This window comes from Lutjanus erythropterus, chromosome 12 (genome assembly GCF_056507025.1).
Source record: "Lutjanus erythropterus isolate fLutEry1 chromosome 12, fLutEry1.hap2, whole genome shotgun sequence".
NCBI classification, from domain to species: domain Eukaryota; kingdom Metazoa; phylum Chordata; class Actinopteri; order Lutjaniformes; family Lutjanidae; genus Lutjanus; species Lutjanus erythropterus.
In genome coordinates, this window is record NC_139328.1 from 27,225,887 (window position 1) to 27,244,614 (window position 18,728).

The following is an 18,728-nucleotide window of genomic DNA, read 5'->3' on the forward strand; positions in this document are numbered from 1 at the left end:
ACTGGTTTTAACAGATGACATCAGATCACCCCAGTCCTGGCTTCCCTCCATTGGCTCCACTGGTGTGTTTAAGAATTGATTTTAAGATTTTACTGATCACTTTTAAAGCCCATATGAGTCTGGCCCTGAGCTACATAGTTACCCTTTATGAGCCAGTATGTAGCCTTAGATCCTCTGTGTGTTCCAGAGTTGAGGCTTAAATCTAAAGGTGACTGTGCCCTTTTCATCAGGGTGTCTTGACTTTGGAACGACCTGGCTGAGGAGGTAAGGCTGCAGAATCAGTCACATCTTTTAAATCACGTCTTAAAACCCGTTTTTATGGACTTGCTTTTATGGGATGCCATCTTTTTTTAATACATTTTAATCTTTTTATTGTTTTTATTTGTATTTTTTATATTGACAATTTGTGATGTTGTCTTATTCATTTAATTCCTTTTATTTATTTATACTGACTAGACAACATCATGCAGTGTCATCTGTGCATTCTCCTCCCTCTATTTTCATTTATTCTTACTGACATGTTTTCTGCTCTGAGCTCTTTTACTTTTTGTGCCTTAGTATTACTCAAATTCTAGCTTAATTTCGTGTTGCTTCTTTTTGGCCTCATTCTTTTGGCCTTCTCTTGTTATTTTGCCTCCTGGGTATCCTGCTATTTTACTTTGTCTGTCAAAACACTTTGTAAACTCAGTTTTTAAAGGTGATATACAAATAAGTTATCATTAGTTACCATTCTAGTTTACTTACTCTTTTTTAACTTTTTTAGGAGGCTCTGACATGTGGTGTCATTTTGTCTTTTGGTACGCATTGACAAAAAGGTATTTTGATATTTTGCTTGGAGGACTTGTTGCTTTCTGAGTGTTTTAGGTTTCAGGAAAATGAGATCATGATTTAAATAAATAAAGTAATATCACCTGCATCATTGAAAACACATGTAGATGATCACAATCATCATCTTTACCTGTCTGTGAATAAGACATCAGTTAACATGTGGACAAACATCACAAGATGTTAAATGATTTTGTTTTTGTGGCTTTGTGACTTCCTGTGCTCCTGTTTGTTCCCACAACAAACACAAAGTGTCTTAAGAGTTGTGAAACCTGAGTGCAATGTGTGTATGATCTGTGTGTGTGTGTGTGTGTGTGTGTGTGTGTGTGTGTGTATGTGTGTGTGTGACTCAGCTGTTTCTGCATTGACGGAACTGATTCAGAGGTGTGACATGAAGCAGTTGAGCCAATCAGATCACTTGACAGAGAGGGGGTGTGCTTTGAAGTGAACACTCTGATTGGACGGAGGCCGACTGGTAGAAAACAACACAACAAAACAGCCACAAGTGTTTCATCACAGTCAACTGATGTGGACAAGTCAGATATAAACAAGAGTCGTCACGGTGTCAAAGTCTGTGAGATTTGTGATGTTTCATCTGAAAATCACACATTTACAGTCATCGCTCTCAAGGTTTTGTGTTGGTTATGAATTAAAATCTGTTTGACTAAGTGTGTGTTTAATAAAGTATTTATTGCGCAAAATATATAACAATATTTAACTCATTTAAGATTTGCAGAATTGATTTTGCAACCCTGGTAAAAACCATTATCATAAATATAAATTAGTAGGCACCAAAAAACGGATGTAAATGGTGACATGAAAAGAGCACAAATTATTGTTTATATATATATATTTTTAGGGCAAAACAACATGCAATATAAGGTAATAATAGTAAGTCATAATTTTGACATTTTTTTAATTTGGAGGATTTACATTTCTCTCTCCTGAAGCAAATAATGTACCTTTAAAGGGCAATTCAGCAAATTACAGCAGCACATTTTCTATAATCACATTACAGTTGACAAAATCTTAATTTACCTCTCAACAAATAAAGCCATATGTCAAGTAACAAGTTATTCAATTTTAGACTGAAATTATTAAGATCAAAGCTGCAGAGTCACTTATGACATAGATGATATTTGTAGAGCTGCAATGATAAAATCAATAGTTAATCAACAATTTAATAATCATCAGCTGTTCTGATAATCGATTGATTCTTTTGAGTCATGTTACAAGAAAAAGTGTCCAAGTTTTCTGATTTCAGGCTCTCAAAAGTAAATATTTTCTGTTTTCTTTACTTTTCTTTGAGAGTAAACTGAATATCTTTGGGTTGTGGACAAAACAAGACATTTGGGCTTGTGGAAACAGTGATCATCTTTTTTTTTTTTTTTTTTTGCCATTTTCTGATGTTTTATGGACCAAACAACTAATCATTCTAACTAATCTAGACTAATCTTAACTAATCAAGAGAATAATCAACAGATTAATCGGTAATGAAAATAATTAGTTGCAGTTTTAGATATTTTGGGTGATTTTGATCAATATTTCAATCATTGTTCAGTGTTCTTCTTCTTCTTCTTCTCTGCTGTGGCCTTTCACTGAGCTGTCACTTGTCTTTATTTTGTATTTAGAGGCTTTTAATCCATCGAACGTTTTGTGTATTGGGAACTGCTCAGTGAAGTAGTGACAGCAACTGAAAACAAACAGAAAACAAACTGAAAAGAATTTATCCTCCTGATTTGCCATAACATTTCTAATATCCTGTGTACTGAACATTATGTTTACTGAAAAACTGTGGACCATGTGTGCAGCAGCTAAACTAGGACTTTGCGCAACTTCCAAGAAAATACATGTGTAGTAGAATGCACCTACTATACATCATCATGACTTAACCATGTGAAACTGTAAAAGTAAACATATTTTTTTCAGATTTTCTTAAATCTGACACTGAAATCTTTCATGAAAGATTTACAATAAAAATCAAAATGTTTAAAATGTTTTAGAAAATCAATTTTCATTATTTTAAGCCTATGTTTGGGACCAGGTTACTGCAGTGGTAGATTTAAAATATAGTTATATTTGTAGGACTCTGACATAAGTATGTAGGCCTAAGTATACACAGACATAGAATAGCAAAATAATAAGTACACTGCAACAGCATTTTTATAGAAGTACTTCTAATTTTACTTTTAATTCTCAGGAAAAGAATACAGAATAAGTCTTCTCTTAGGCATGAATTTGCATAATTCTCTGGCATAAACTAATATTCATCAATTTGCTTTCATTCATTTATTTTTTGCTCTGCCCCCTAAAGAAAATTGACGTGGCAGATTTAAGAAAATGGGCGCCCCTTTCCTTCAAAGCTTTCCTTAAGAAATGAGATTTCTTCTTAGTCTCATTTGGCATAATTCCATTGTTGTCCAGGTGGAAACAGTAGACTTTTGGAGGCGTAGCGTTTATACACACTGTGCAGTGCAAGAAAAAGTGAAAAGTAATTTGTTAGAGTACTCAGATTACTGTTTTGTTGTAACAAGCAAGTTAACTTGTTAGTGTTGCAATTCAAGTACTCCATTATTCAATTATGTTTTCAAATAGAGTCAGTTGCTGTAACAATTACACCATTTTCACTACCACAAGAAGTACCACCACCACCACCACCTGTCACTGGAGGAGACTCTGAGGTGAAGTCATTTTCACATCTCAAAAACAAAACAAACAGAAAAAAGTTACTTTAACGGCAGTAATCTTGTAATGTGTTAACTGTGTAATGTTACAAGCTACTTTTAAAAGCAACATTCCCTAACACTGGTTGATTCAGGAAATGAAGGGAAACTAATGGATTTGTGTTCTCATACTTCTTGACAAACAGACTTTTTAATCTTTGAGCTTGGGGGAAAGTATCAAGTATTTTCAAGTCAAAATGTTTGACCATGAGAGAAGTCACAAGTCATCGGTCCTAGTTCAGTTACAAGTCTTTTTTTGGTTTCTGAAGTCTAAATCATCAAAGTTCTGACTCAAGTCTAACTCGAGTTTAAACCCCTGGGTGCTGATCTTCTCATCTACCTCTCAACAAGGATGCTTATTTCCAAAATGTCAACCTTTTTCCTTCAAATAAACAACCAGTGATCAGGAAACACTTTCGGCAACATGGAAACAGCACTGAGTCACACGTCCATGCCATGTCACTGACACAAGCTGAGGCGTGTTTGGGAGGGTGATGGTGTTGGTGGGGTCGGTGGTGGAGGAGGGTGTTGCTGTTTCTACACCCCCTAACCCCGTCCCTCTGTCCTCTTGATGGCTGCCAGTTGGAATGTTGTGTGACCGTGATATTTTTAGACGAGGCCGCTTGAAATACTCCAACCGGGGCTTCATTGAGGATAAACACAAGCTGCTCTTGTGCCGTGTGGCACGTAAAACCTGAATTTGGCTCAGCTCTGACTTTGTGGCGGCATTTTTTTTTTTTACTGCAAAGACAAGTTCTAGCTGTTTCCTGATTCCTGCATCGCAAAAGTCTCATCTCGACTATCCAGTGTTTGCCTTTAATAGTTTCGTCCAATCTTTTGAAGGTGTCCAAAGCTCTTGAGATGTCTCCTGAAGATCGTGGGGCAGGACTGAGGTATGACTGGAGTTGTGTGTGTTATAGTTAAGGAAGTAGAGACGTGACAAGCATCCGTTTGTTTCTTTAAAGGGTTCGTTCACCCAAATCACAGAAAAATAAATATAGACTTTTTTCCTCACCCATTGTGGTATCTTGATATGCAGATAGTTTGGGGTTTATGTCTCTTGGTTTGGAGATAAAAGATAATGGCAAAGTGTATTGTGACATATGTAACCATACAAAGTACAATTATACAGTCAAATTCAGTCTCTGCGTTTAACCCATCCTAGTATTTGGAGCAGTGGGCAGCAGCTACGCAGCTGTGGGGAACCAACTCTAGTTCAAAGCCAGCACCTTGGTCAGGGGTACTGACTGGAGAATTGACCTAGCACTTGTGTTTTTATGCCTCAAACAAAGGAGGTAAATAGAAATTTGTTGGTGTTGCTTAAAGACTTACACATTTTGAAAATCTCTGCCGCAACATGCCTTTACTCCTGGTTACAAAATCGCCCTGAAAATAGCAGTGATAATTACGAAACTTTGTTTTGTTTTTCTTTTTGTTGGTGACCTGAACCTTTTGGCAGTGCTTGATCGCTAAATAGATATTTGGATAAATGCAGAATCTTTTGGAAAGAGGCAAGATTTTGGTATAGGAAGCGTTCTGATCTCCATTTGTAGTCAATCTGTAGTCTGATTCGTGTTCATGTTTGAGTGGGTTTGGTTGCATGCAGACAAACTGTCCTTGTGGAAAAGAGGTAGAACCCATTGGCCAAAATGCAATCTCGGATCGTATTAGTTATCATCTGACAATGATTTAGCTCTTCATCAGCTTTTTTGATGTATTCGCAGATATATGTACCCCTTTTCTTTTGGTAAACATTATGACGTTTTTTGTGGGTGGAGCTTTGGTGGATGTGAATATTTTAGGTAACACTACCTAGCAAGTTTTGTTGGCTTGTTTCTTAACAATGGCTGAAGAAAATACGAGTTCTTCTGAATATGTAAAGTCTCTCACTCTCCAGGACCATGAATGTTACTCACATTCACCAGTGGGAGCAGACTGGCTGATCCATACACGCCCTCTCAGTGGATAGACAAGCTTTCTGCTATGGCCGTACGGTTAGATGAATAACTGAGTCCATCACTGGTTGTTTTCTTGGGATGTTTTTTGTCATTATTTTTATCTATTGTAATAATCTGCTCGAGTGATGCACTCAGTGACACAGGACACACCCACTGAGCCGGATGACAAGTAAGAAGAAAACAGCCTATAGAACCAGAATATTTTCACATTTTACCCACTAAAATAAGGATTTATTGCAACCAAACCAGAGGTGGTGATTGTTTTAACAGTGGGAAGACTGACCAAAATGATTTGGGTGAGTTTTATTTTGGTTTTGTTTGTTGAGTTAAAATGAAATGTATTAACAAGCCAATTAAAGCCTGGTAAAAGAGAGAATCTTGAAATCAGAAGGTGAACGGTTGTATTTTTCTGTTCAGTGAGGAAAATAGGTGTGAGAATATTCCTTTCTTGACATTTTGTGATTTAATTTTGTTTATTTGCTTTCATGTTTTAGTTGCATTTTTTTCTGTATATCATATCTGTATATTTATTGAGTTTTTCAAAATGAATCTAAGAGATATACTTAAAGTCACAGATCTATTTGGAAAGTGGCACACGTCATTGCGTCACGACACTGCCATCTTATATTACTTGTAGTTCTTGGCTTTGGATCTTGGGCAGACACATACAGAGGGGAGTTTTGCAAAGGCATTAACTGTAAACTCGATCAGCTGGTCCTCTGCTTCCTCACTTTGTTAATGTCAGCATACTGTATATGTGGCTGTACACAGAACATAAACAGGTATTAGGTGCATCAGAGTCAGGGTTTCTGTGGTATATGCCCACACAGACAGTTGGGTAAACATATTTTTACCCCCCCCCCCCCCCCCCCATCTTCCCAGTTACAAGTGAAGAGCTGGGATGTTTTTACCGCCATTCCTCGCATTGTTTGTCTTGCTCTATTTTTAAAGCACCGTCACTGGGGCTTGTTAGAGGCTCAGACATGCCGCTCCCTGTGTTGTTTCAGAGATTACTGGTTGGGTAAAAAGTGATATCTGCCCAGCAGCTGCTCATGTGGTGCCGCTGTCCTCCTCGCCTGTAGTCCTCTGACGTAGTTGTTGTCAAGTTGAACATTTTTCTGTTGAGTGATGACTGAAGTCTTCAGACTGGGGTGAAACAACTTCTTGACTGATTGATTGGCGCACACATTGGCGTGTTCTGTAATGATCTGGAGTAGTGAAACATGATCGTTTGTCAGTATCCAAAGTGGTCGTGGAGCTCAGACAGCATGTGACTGGAGGGCTGAAAAATGACAGGATTTGCAACCCATGACAGTTATTCTTCTCAAGTTGTCTAAATGCCTCTGGATTAAAACGAGTGGAGTGTGATTCACTGAAAAATCTCTTGAGGACGGAGGCAGACAGACAGACAGACAGATGGCGATGTAAAACCAGCCTAAGTAGTGGAACTACAACAATTAATCGATTAGTTGATTGAAAGAAAATTAAGGAACATCAGTTTGCAGGCTAGTTAGCTTGTTAGCTGCTCAGCTGTAGACTGTCAAATATCATAATTAAAAAGCATAATCATTAGCTTTGATTTGGAATAAGGTATCACTTTCACCAAAATTTGGATATTTGCTAGCTTGTGCCCATTATAATTGTACAATTGTGTTGCTGGAGTACATTTCAGTGTGATCAATCTGCTGGTAATGGCAGATGTAATTGTTTATCTAGTAGGGAGTACTAGTAGTTAGTAGTAGTTAAAAAGTTGTTAGAAGTTGTGATTCTTATCGTGAGTGCCAACCAACGTTACAGCGCATTACCGCTACTTACTATGTCGGAGTTTGAAGAGCTTGAAGCTAGCGTTGCTGGGAAATGGGAGGTGTGTACAGTTACATAACGCAAGTCGTTTTTTTAGATGGTTTGCCAGTTGAACCAACTGTGAACTGACATGAGCACCAGCACTGAACTAGCACTAAGTTCTTGTTGGTTGAAAAGGGGTTTCAGAGCCATAATGCATGATGTGATACCCTAATTTAAGAAAAATAATAGAAGATGTGGAAGTGAAGAATAGTTTCTTACTAAATTTGGCTAATAGTTAGTTGGCTGTAGCAGTTAGAACAATTTAAAAAACTTACCAGATAATGTTAAGAATCAAGATTTCATTTAGGCGCAAAATGTTTGGTTAAACTCTTCAACACCAGTGCTCTGAAGGACTGAAGACTAAATTGACATTTCTGAATATGTTTTCCCTTCAAAATTTAAAATATGGACTAGCTTAAAAGTTAGAATGACTTTTGGCTGCAAACACGACAATAATTTTAAAGAGACATAAATTTAAAAAGTGTTTCTGATTTCTGAACATGGCCATAACTTTCACCCATGCCATGAAGTCATGGCACCTCCAAGAAAACAGTTCGTCTCCATGCCGGTGGGAAAACAAACTGTAACAAACTACTCCTCCACACTCCAGGTGTTCTGTGATGTGGTGAAATTTGATGGCAGTTTATCCAAGAAATTTGTGTCCCTTTCCGAGGAGACGTCTGTCCTTCATGGAACAGTGAAACGCTTATCTTGTCTATCCCTTAGTGCTTTTATTGCTTCACGGTATCACTGTCACATGTTCGACCCATCATGTTTCCCTGGAAATCAGCCTCATACTGGGGGCATGTGCCTGGAAGTCGAGAAGGGAGCAGTGGGTTGACCTTTCATCATAAGGGTTATGTGAGACAAGGCTGGGTGTTTGGGTCAGGTGGGAGGGGTGTTGGGTGTATATGAGATACTGTAGCTTCTCGTGGTCTCTTGTGCTTGTTTCTTGCAGCCTAGCAGATACATGATTAGAGGGGAGGGAGGTTTGGAAGGGCCTGCATGGGGGGAGAAAGGGTAATGGGGTTCAGGAGAAAAAATTGAAGCAGGGAAGCTCAACAGGAGTGGCAGAGTGGCTTTGGGTGGTTTAGGTTGTGAATATGGAGTTAACAGCTGTGTGTGTGGAGAAAAATTGACCAGTGGAAAAGGTAGTACTTGACAAGATTTCTGTCAGCAGCAGCTGCCAGCAATGCTAATTTGCACCACTTTGAATGCCAAAACTTTTCCTTAAGAGCTGCCAGCAAAAGGGATCAATCTGGAATGTGTCAGAAACACTACATTAAATGAACTCTCTCCCTGGAAACGTAAGTAATGCACTTGTTCCACAGTCAGTTCTCCTATATCTACAGTAAATAATTAATAAATGAATAAGATAAGATGCCTTGCCACGCCAGCTGCCACCCCAGTTTTGGACTGTTCTTGTTCATATATATATGTATGAAAAGTTGTGGCTGGATGGAAATTTACCAAGACTGAAACTCTAAAGTCTGAGTGCAAGTGAATGCAGCAGGAGATGACACTCTAATACATATAATTTAGTGACCTATTCTGGCCACATTTTAGGCTAGGTATGTTCAATGAAATGCAGACATTAGGAAAAATCTTTCAAGATATGAAAATAAAACAATTTATTGCTTTTTATTGCCACTTTTAGATTCCTCTATTCAATGGCTTGCTCAAGTACCACAATAATGCCTTCATTTGGCGGCTTTTCCATGCAAATGTTGATGTATGTTATTGTTTGCAATTAAAATTGCATGAATTGCATTATTATTTGCCACCTCTCAAAGTCTCCATGCCACCGTCTTGCCACCCCATGACTCTTTCTCTAGATCTGCCTTTGGAAATGAGATAAGAAAAGAAGAGATGAGAGAAGATAGAAATTGATAAGATAAGAGGAGATGGGATAATAGAAGAAGGGATAATATGAGATATGATTTTGAATTTCATGACTGACTGATAAACCGATAAACTTTGTTCTATGTAATTCTGAATTTGATGCATGCAGCGAGCTTCACAAAAGTTGGAATGAAGATGAAGAAAAAAGTTGTAGAAAGCTCAAAAAACACCTGTTTGGAACATTTGACCAGTAAACAGGAGACAGTAACAGTAGTATCATGATTAAAGGGGCATCATCGACCAGCTCAGTCGTTCACAAGCATGGATGGGGTGAAGTTCAACACTGCATGGGCAAATAGACCAAGAATTTAAGAACAATGTTTCTCAACACAAAACTGCAGGAATTTAGAGATTTCATCATCTACAATCCATAATATCATGAAAAAAATTCATACAATCCAGAAAAATCTCTGCACGTAAGGAGCAAGGCTGAAAACCAACATTGAATGTCTGTAACCTTTGACCCCTCAGGCAGCACTGCATTAAAAACTGCATTAAAAACCCAAATAATTGGATACTACATGGGCTGACAAATATATTGGAAAACTGTTGTCAGTCAACATGGATTGTTACCAGCACAAAGGTCAAAAGCCAACATCTATGATGGTTTTGGGGGTGTGTTAGAACCCATGGCATCATGTGTAACTGTCACATCTGTCAAGGCCCCAGTAATGCTGAAAGGTACATAGATGTTTTGGAGCAACATATGCTGCCATACGCTGTTGACATATTTAGACCACTTTAGAGTTTGTACATTATAACATTGTCATATCCTAGCTGGTCTCCCTTGTTGAAATAGTGGATAACTCATTTTGGAACATAACATACCAGTTCTTATAGAATTCTTATTAATGCCCCCAGAAAGAGCACGATCACATGACTCCCAATTAGCACAGAAACCTCACAGCTGTGTTAACTGGCGGGAACCTCCTGAGCCGTTGTAGTAACCAGATCTCCATGGTGATTTCACACCAGCTGTTTCCAGAACAGCTGCTTTCACAGGACAGTTTCCATCCTCTGTTGGACTTAAATTTAGTACATTGTCATTTAATCTGAAGGAAGTTGTTGAGGCAGTTTGATTGATTTGGTCCAAACCACAGTGGAAATTTGACATGTGACTCGTGATGTGTTGTTAATATTTGTTTTATCTTTGTTGCTGCCCTGCACCGATGTTGATACATTTATCACTTATCACATGCAACATATTTCACCTTTAAAAAAAGAGACTGATGAAGGAAACCCCCCACTGACTGAAGTCACTGGGTTAAAGCATGTTAATGTAGCAGAAGCTAGCTAAGAGAGAAGACAGGACTTTGGCTGCCCCCCCTCCCTTTTCTATTTATCGCACCTGACCTACACATGAGCCACATGTGTGCCTTTTATAGCTGTTTTATGTGAAGCGAGCACGAGGGTTGATAGTAGGGCTTTAAACAGGAGATGATTGTCGGGAGCCCTCGAGGTGGTGGGGAAAGTTTTATATCTCACCAGGTGGCCCAGGATTCCCAGCGGTGCTACAGCATGGAAAGCACTTTCACATTCCTACTCCCATATGCCACCTGTCTGTTTAGTCATCTGCCAGTTCTATTGTAGGCTTCTTCATTTTGGACAATGACATTTGCATTGGATAGGCTTTTTTTCTTGGACTGATTTTTATCAATGACTCTCATCCAGTAGAATGCTCAGCCTCTAAATAAATCTCTTCAGTCCCTCTCTTGGTCAAGTCAAATGTTGATACTATTTTTAATGCAGAGTTACTGCATTTTGTTTCAATAATTACATAATAACCGTCTACACATGCCAACAAGTCAAGTAAATTTATTTGTAAAGCACATCTGAACGAATTATTGTACAAAGTTTCAAGACAGTTATAAAATCTAGACTATTAATGTGCCAGCAGCCTTACGGAAACTGATCTTAATCATTGAGGCAACTATTTTCAAGGTCAGGGGTGAGAGGAAAGGCTTGATTTGGGAGATTTTCCATCACCTCCCCTCCACCCCTTGCCCATCCTACAGCTCCATCAAATTACTGCTCCAGTGTTCCTCTATGTCTTCCCTTGTTTAACCTCTTCCACTCCCCCACTTCCTACTACAGATCCATTTTTGACACTTTTAGTTTGGGACAGGTTTTACAGCATTGTGGTATTGGTAGGTAGTTTTCGTGGATTATGTCTCTTAAATTGTTTCAGCACTTTTTTTGGTTGATTGTAAGTTGCTGCAAAATGTTATCATTTTTGACCACTGCAGAACTGATAAAAATGGTCTGAAATCCATCCAAAATACATCAAGGCCATCAGGAACACCATAGAAAAAAAATGCTGCAATTTGGTATCAAAAACTGAGATTTCTGTTAAATGCATTTTTCAGCAATTGGATGGCAAGCACCTCCATTTTGGGAATTTCTTAGAGATCCTCTTATATTCAAAACATCTGGGAAAGCCATCCACCCTTTGAATGCTCCAGGTCTCTAGATTGTGGTTCTCTCTATAGGGGACACTCTTGGGTATCCAAAGAACCAGTTTTCATTCAGATATCTTGAGGTGAGATGTCGAGGGACCCCTGTGAAAATGGCCACGCTGGTTTCTCCCTTGCGAAACTTGCCAGCATGACATGGTTGGTACCAATGGATTCTTAAGGTACTTTAATTTCATATGAGAAAGACAGTAATGTCATAGTCACGTAGGCGTCCCTGCAGAGTCGAAGAGGTTAAGTGGATGTGCTTCAGCTGTTTATTAGGTTAGACCCCATCGTGATGTCATCATGTATGGGGGGGGGGGGGGTGTAGTGAAATCTGTACACTTGGGCTAAACACTAAAACACTGTAGACTGTAAAGACTGTGAACTACTAGCTCTAGAGTATAGTAGTAGTATTTGGGTTTAGCAGTAGATAAAGCTGACTGTCATCAGCATATAGCAGTGAACTTTTTTGATTAACTGATCAAAACAATTGATCAGTTAAACAAGTTACCAGAGCCCAATGTGATGTCTTCAGAGTGCTTTATTTGACCACCCATCAGTCAACACTAAAACATAATCACTTTACAATGATATAAAACAGAGAAACTTGCCAATTATTTGATAAATCACTTGCTTGTGTGCTGATGTTGCTCTGTATCTGGATTGTGTAAATAAGCAATTGTTCACACCATCAATATAGGCGGTGATAATATATCAGGGTTGTGTTTGCAAAATCTTACAATGCAGGTTCAAATGTCAAAATGATCTCCTCAGTGATCTGGTGCCCTCACTGGCCAAACAAAGACAAAACAGCAGCACTTTGTTTCAAGGTTAGGCAGCTAAAACTACTTGAATAAGGTAGAAAATTTTTGTCAGCAGTTATCTTAAAGATGACTAACATTGCTTCTGCCTGTTTTCTCTTGTAGCTGGGAGATCATTGACTCAGGCCAGGATAGCCGGTCCGGGACTGGACCTCAGCTCAGTGACTCCCTCAAACTCTTCCTCCAGGAGACGTCTGCTTTCAAACAGCAAAACCCAGGCAAGGTGAGGCTGCGGACAACTCCAGACTAACTTCAACTGCATGTAGTTGTCAGGCTTTCTGGAGGATTTTTTTCCTATTTAAATGCAAAGTGATTTCATCATTCAGCTTCGCATAAAGACTGCAAGGATAGGGGAAATTAAGTTCAAATATGTATCTCATTTGTTTAATCTGTACACAAATAGAAATATGAAACCAATATTTTGCAAAAACTGACAGTCACTGTATACTGTGACTAACTGACAGAGGAAAATGACTACATTGGTAAACATTTTTGTGTTACTCTCTTTGTGTTTGCTTTCTCTCTGTTCTAGTTTTGCCTGCTGGTTTGCAGTTTGTGCACCTTCTTTGCTGTCTTAGGACGCTACATTCCAGGGATTGTTATCTCATATATTCTAGGTGAGTAAACTACAGTTTTGCATATGAAGAGACGCTAAGAAAACTAATTTATATGCTTCAGGGCTCAACAGTGATGGCTGCCAGTTTGTGATTGGAAACAGTTTCAAGAAATTGGCAGCCAAGTCTGGCCTTTGATAATCACCAGTGGCAACTAATTTTTAAATATATATATATAAAATATAAAAAAATATAATATAAAAGTACGGAGGTGACAAAAAATGAGAACTATATTTTGAGTTTAAGCAACCAGAAGCTGAGTTCTGGTTATAGGCCTAGCAGCCCCTTTTAAAAGTTAGTGTTGAGCCCTGATCTAGTGAATCCAGGTTATCATAGAACTAGTGAACTAGTGAACATCATCCCACTGTGTCATAGAAGGCATCAGTTTCTGCTTTCTCCCACTGCAAGAACTTATTAATAGCATCGAGCTTTATGGAGTCATGACACTTAAATTAGAGATAAAGTTGTGTGTCATCAGTATAATAATGATGACAGATATTCAAGTAACTAATTATGTGGCATATAGCATCAAATACTGTATTCCAACATGGTGAGCAAACTTGTTTCTGCAAATAAAATTAAAGGAATTGTTTTTATAGCTGGTATGTTAATGGATTTTCTTGGAATCAGTACTTATTTTGTGGTATTTTTTTTCCTTCTTGACATCTCTCTGCAGTGCTGGGAGTTTTCCTGTGGCCTCTCATTTCATCTCATGAAGTTGGTTTGTGGCTGAAGCCAGTTCTGCAGAAGCTGGACTTTGGCATCGGGGAGTTCCTTCAGAAAATCAAAGAGAACCATGGTAACTAACATGTCAATATGTTATATGTCTAAACAGTTTTGTCCCCTATTTTTTTTTTCATAAAAGAGCTTTGAAACTACAGAGTTTAGAGCAGCAAATGGACACCCTTTAATGTACTGTGCAAAGTTGGAATCCCCAGGTAAAACTAGTCATGTGCAAACAGGGCTTCAGTTGTTAAACAATCATAAGAATCCAGACTGTATTTAGATATAAGTGTTTATTATTCAATGTGCAATGAATATCAACTACTGTTTGCAAGTGATTTCTTTCTTTCACTCAAAAAAAAACAGAAAAAAAGTGTTGATTAAACTTTCAAAAGCTGTGTAAATAAAAGTTTCTCATACTCATGATGTTTTCTTCCTTTCAGAGAAAAGAATGCTGCAGGCTCAGACTGAGAAAGAGGGTATCGAGTCTGACCTCTCTTCCATGTTTCCCAAGGTTGGCTCATCATCTCATCTCAATCTAATTATGCCTCTAATTGTTGACAAGGTCCAGCTAACGCTAACCGAAATTCAGTCCACATGATCAACATTAGAATCAAGGCCTTTGCCAACTACAATACTGAAAGATGCCTAAAAAGGATGTGACATGCACATATACTGTGTATCTGTTTGAAATTTCTATAGTTGTTCACCTTTGTAAATCAGAAAATTGGATTAAATTTTTATCTCCACTTCATCTTTTAGCTCCATCAACTGAGGCCTGAGTAAACCAATTGGATTATTTCTGCCTCAAGATAAAGCAGCTCTGTCTGCGCTCTATAATATGACGTCTCTGTGTGTTTCCCCCGTACAGCTTGACTCCACAGTGTGTAAGGAAATGTCTGTATCGGACACAGAGGTGTCTGACGTGACGTGGACGGACAATGGCACTTTCAACCTGTCAGAGGGACACACACCACAGACAGAGAACTCAGAGGGTATGTTTGTCATCTCCCTACCATCCCACAGATGGAGCCATGGTTTTAAAATAAACCACCTATCCAATAGAAACAAGGTTTGAGAGCAAAGAGCCAAACGAGACTGAACAGCTGTTACAAAACTAAGCTGGTCTTGTAGTTTGAATTGTGCCAGTGCAAATAAACAGTAAATATTTGAGATTTATCTTTGTTATTCTTAAATCATGAAGGTTACAAGACAAACAAAATCCACCAGGCACTCTTATAAACATATATAACATATGAGCATATATAGGCAGGTTTGCAATCAGGTGAATCATATGGGGCTTTTCCACTTGCACTTATGGCCACGGCGAGTCGTGTGTGTTGGTTTGCATTTCCATTACCACTTTTATCGCTCTGAGCTGTGTCAACAACCCAAGATGGACCTGCTCTGGAGTGGGGCCAAAGTGAGCCGGAATGAAAACATTTCCTGATTGTACTGCTTCATAATAAAAGTGTTTAAATAACAAAACAGCAGGGGACTTTTATTATAAAGAATTTAAGGAAACAGCATCTTTATCCTAAAGATAATAAACAGTTTATCCACCACTTTACAGCTGTTCAACTCGAGCTTTGCTGAACTCATCTTCAATTAAAAAATACACCTTCAAGCGGATAGCCCCACTGTAATGGAAATGTATACCCTTGTTGTGCACGGCTGACGAGCCGAGTCAAACAGATCCATAAAGAAAATCTGCAGACATCTTGTGAGCAGTGTCATGTAGGAAGAACATTCTTTCCAGTAGAAAGTAAAAAGTACATGAAACTGCACAGAACAAGGTCTGGATTATCTTCAGCAACCAGGTCATGTTTTCTGGAAAGAGATGTTGCGGTTGAGTTTTTTAAATGAATACATTTTAAAAAAAAGGACTAGTACCATTTAGTTCCATTATACTGGAGAAAAGGCAGAAATCTCTAAAGCCGAGACCTCCAAAACTCTCCAACCTGCACCATAACAGTATAGAAAATAGCACTACAGAGGAATTATATGTATTTGGGGTGAACTATTAAGTACAATATTAAATATTGTGTCATTGAAGTTAGAAATTCAGTATTAGAAAAAAATAAAATGACGAATAATACACTGTAAACGTCTTTTTTCAGACTGAGAACATGTTGTGCTTCTTGTTAATATCTTGGCCACTGCTCATCAGTTTCTTGCTGTTTACAATATTGCCAGAGCTTTGTAAAAAAAATCTTTTTTTTAACCTCAACCTCACAGACCTCGACAGAGAAGAAGCCTTCACTGGTGGTCTTCCAGAATTCCCATCACTTGACAACGGTACAACGACCAATGGCGACGACGACGATGACCTCAGCCTCGGCCTTCCATCACCTCCAACTCAGCCCCAGCAGCCAATCAAATCCAAGCATATACCTTCTGCTTGCAAAGGCCAAGCCACCGACAAAGCCCTGGAATTAGTCCACCAAATGGCGGGCGATGCCATCGCCGCCGCCGTCACAGCCGCCATCCAGGAGAGAATAGAGGCAGCAGTCGGCTTCACGGCGCAGAGCGAAGACTTGGAGCGGTCAAGGCTTCCAGAATCCACCAGGCTGCTGGAGCTGGCCGAGGAGTCGGACAGCGAGGTGGAGGACTTTGAGCTGCTGGACCAGTCGGAGCTGGAGCACCTGGAGGGGGAGCTGGGGCTGGGAGAGGAGAAGGCCCCGGCCAAAGAGGAGGATCAGGCCAAGAGTGACAAGCCGGCCACTTCTGGATTCTTCTCCAAACTCCTGAGACGCCACTGATTGATGACATGACGGTTGGCTGGGGAGGAGGACGGGTTACACAGGACATGTGGAGGGGAGATGAGGGTGTCCTGGTCACAGAGGACTGTAGGGGGTTGTGAAAAAACAATGTTTCCATTTATCTTCTTCCTGTAGAGCGAACATCAACATTTCAAACCTGATCAGTTTGTCAAATATAGAGGTGGAAGTGATGTCACTTTAATCAGAATCATCCTCGCCTAATGCCGAGATCAGAACACATGATATCAAGCCAGATAACACCCCGACCCGACAGACGTGAGAATGAAAACGAGCGCTAGTGTGCCACTGTTGCTTGTTTTATCCTCTGTAGCGCATGATAGTGAAAGACTACTGATGCAGCATCCAGGAACCCCAGGGCTGCCCCTTAACAGTCGACATAGCAGATTCCAGTGAGGTCAGGAGGCGTGAAGTGATTGAGATGCGAGTTTGTAAATGAGAGACGTTCTTCTGTGTGGGGTTATTGGAACTGAAGTGAGCTGATTTGGACTGAGAGAGTTGCTGAAGCACGTTTGTAACTGTCTGTTAGGGAGGGTGAGGGGAGAGGAGAAGGTGACGTTAGTGTGTCGGTTTGTGGGGGGCCTTATATCGTGTTGGGGGACCATGGCTTCCACTCCTTAACCTGACAAGTCAGATGGTTTATTGCACAGAACCATCTGGGAGGTTGACCTTAAAAACTGTTGGAAAAGGGCAGGCACTTTCATTAAAAAAACACTTGGCAGGTGATTGGATGAACCATCTGCCTGTCAGGTCTAACATAGGCTAACTTCAACCAGTCAGGTCAAACTCTTGCTGAAGCCGGTCGGCAGAGGAACAAAAACATCTTTTCCATCAAGAAAAGCCCTCAGTGTCGTTCTTTGCTCTTCCTTCAATGAAGACATTCTCTCTAGTTCTGATATAACTGATGCTGTCACAGTACCTACTCTAACCTCTTCAGGAGCCGCTCTTGTCTGTTCAAGACAAGTCGCTTCTGTGGACGCTTCTCGCTGTCGTCATACCTAAAACTACATCCATAGCAGCTACCAGTAGCCCCTCCTAGTATGCTGATTGGCTGCACCACTTTTGGTGTAGCCAAACCAATAACTTAAAGCCTGGCAAGATGGATTCTCACCTGAACTGCCTCGCAAGGTAACTGGCATGTCACCAAGCCATATTTCAGGTCCACCCAAAAAAATCAGAAATTGTGAGCAACAGTTTTACTGTCTGACATAGTTCTTAGCATTATCATGTGTTTTCAGCAACTGTTTTCTAACATGTATAATCAGTTTAGGACACGATCTTTAAATGCCAAGACGTATGTGAAGTTATACTGTGTTGAAATAAATGAAGCTGATTGTTCTGATGCATTCAGGGTCATTACCCTCTCTGCCATTAGCATTTAACATCTTTAGGCAGGGGCAGCCCTACCTCACGACATCGATGACTGCATCTTCTCTCACTGAATTTGACGACACCTACAACATGTCCTGTGACGATTTTGAAGAGGTGTGAGTGTGGACGAAAACATGGAGGGTGCTTTTGCCCGTGTAATGTGCATGTGTCACTTTGTATTTATTTATTTATCTATTTATTTTTTAACATTTATTTAGTTTCTTGTTGTCCACCCCTACAGTACTCATCAGTAGCCAACTCAGAGAATATATAATTAGCCTAAGTCAAGTGAGCCTTAGTCAAGTGAGATTAAGCAACCGGTGGCAGGCTTATACTCACAGTGTGCATCTGGATCAAGAGCGGGGTGGTAAAATTAGGCAAGCGACAGAGAATACTGAAAATTGTAATGGCAGACGGCATTGTTGTCCAGAGTTATCAAATTTTTTGCTGATGATCTTGACAAGCAGAAGCTAAGAATTAATCAATTTCGTAAATAAAATAATTTAAAAATATTTTATAATATTCTTTGTAAAGAAAACAACATCACCATTACAACATATCATCATGCGTGTTTCATTTTGCTGTCTTGTCATTCGATTGGACTGTTTGTTTTTCCCTTGTCGTCCAGAAGGTGTTGTCAGTCTACTGTCTGTCTGAATCCCTGTGAATGCAGCATTCATCTGCAATGTCCCTCAATCGGGTAACGGCAA

General features: G+C 39.5%; 1 protein-coding gene across 1 annotated transcript in view; it reads left to right on the forward strand.

Annotated features, from left to right (window-relative positions):
* retreg1 (reticulophagy regulator 1) overlaps positions 1 to 18,295 on the forward strand; it is a 29,824-nt gene extending 11,529 nt beyond the window's left edge. Inside the window, exons 4-9 of the mRNA XM_084733135.1 lie at positions 12,636 to 12,753; positions 13,063 to 13,147; positions 13,821 to 13,943; positions 14,311 to 14,381; positions 14,739 to 14,862; positions 16,106 to 18,295. Coding sequence (XP_084589261.1) covers positions 12,636 to 12,753; positions 13,063 to 13,147; positions 13,821 to 13,943; positions 14,311 to 14,381; positions 14,739 to 14,862; positions 16,106 to 16,629 — 1,045 coding nt within the window. The 3' untranslated portion in view covers positions 16,630 to 18,295. The remainder of the gene's footprint in view (positions 1 to 12,635; positions 12,754 to 13,062; positions 13,148 to 13,820; positions 13,944 to 14,310; positions 14,382 to 14,738; positions 14,863 to 16,105) is intronic.
* The last annotated feature ends 433 nt before the right edge of the window (positions 18,296 to 18,728 follow it).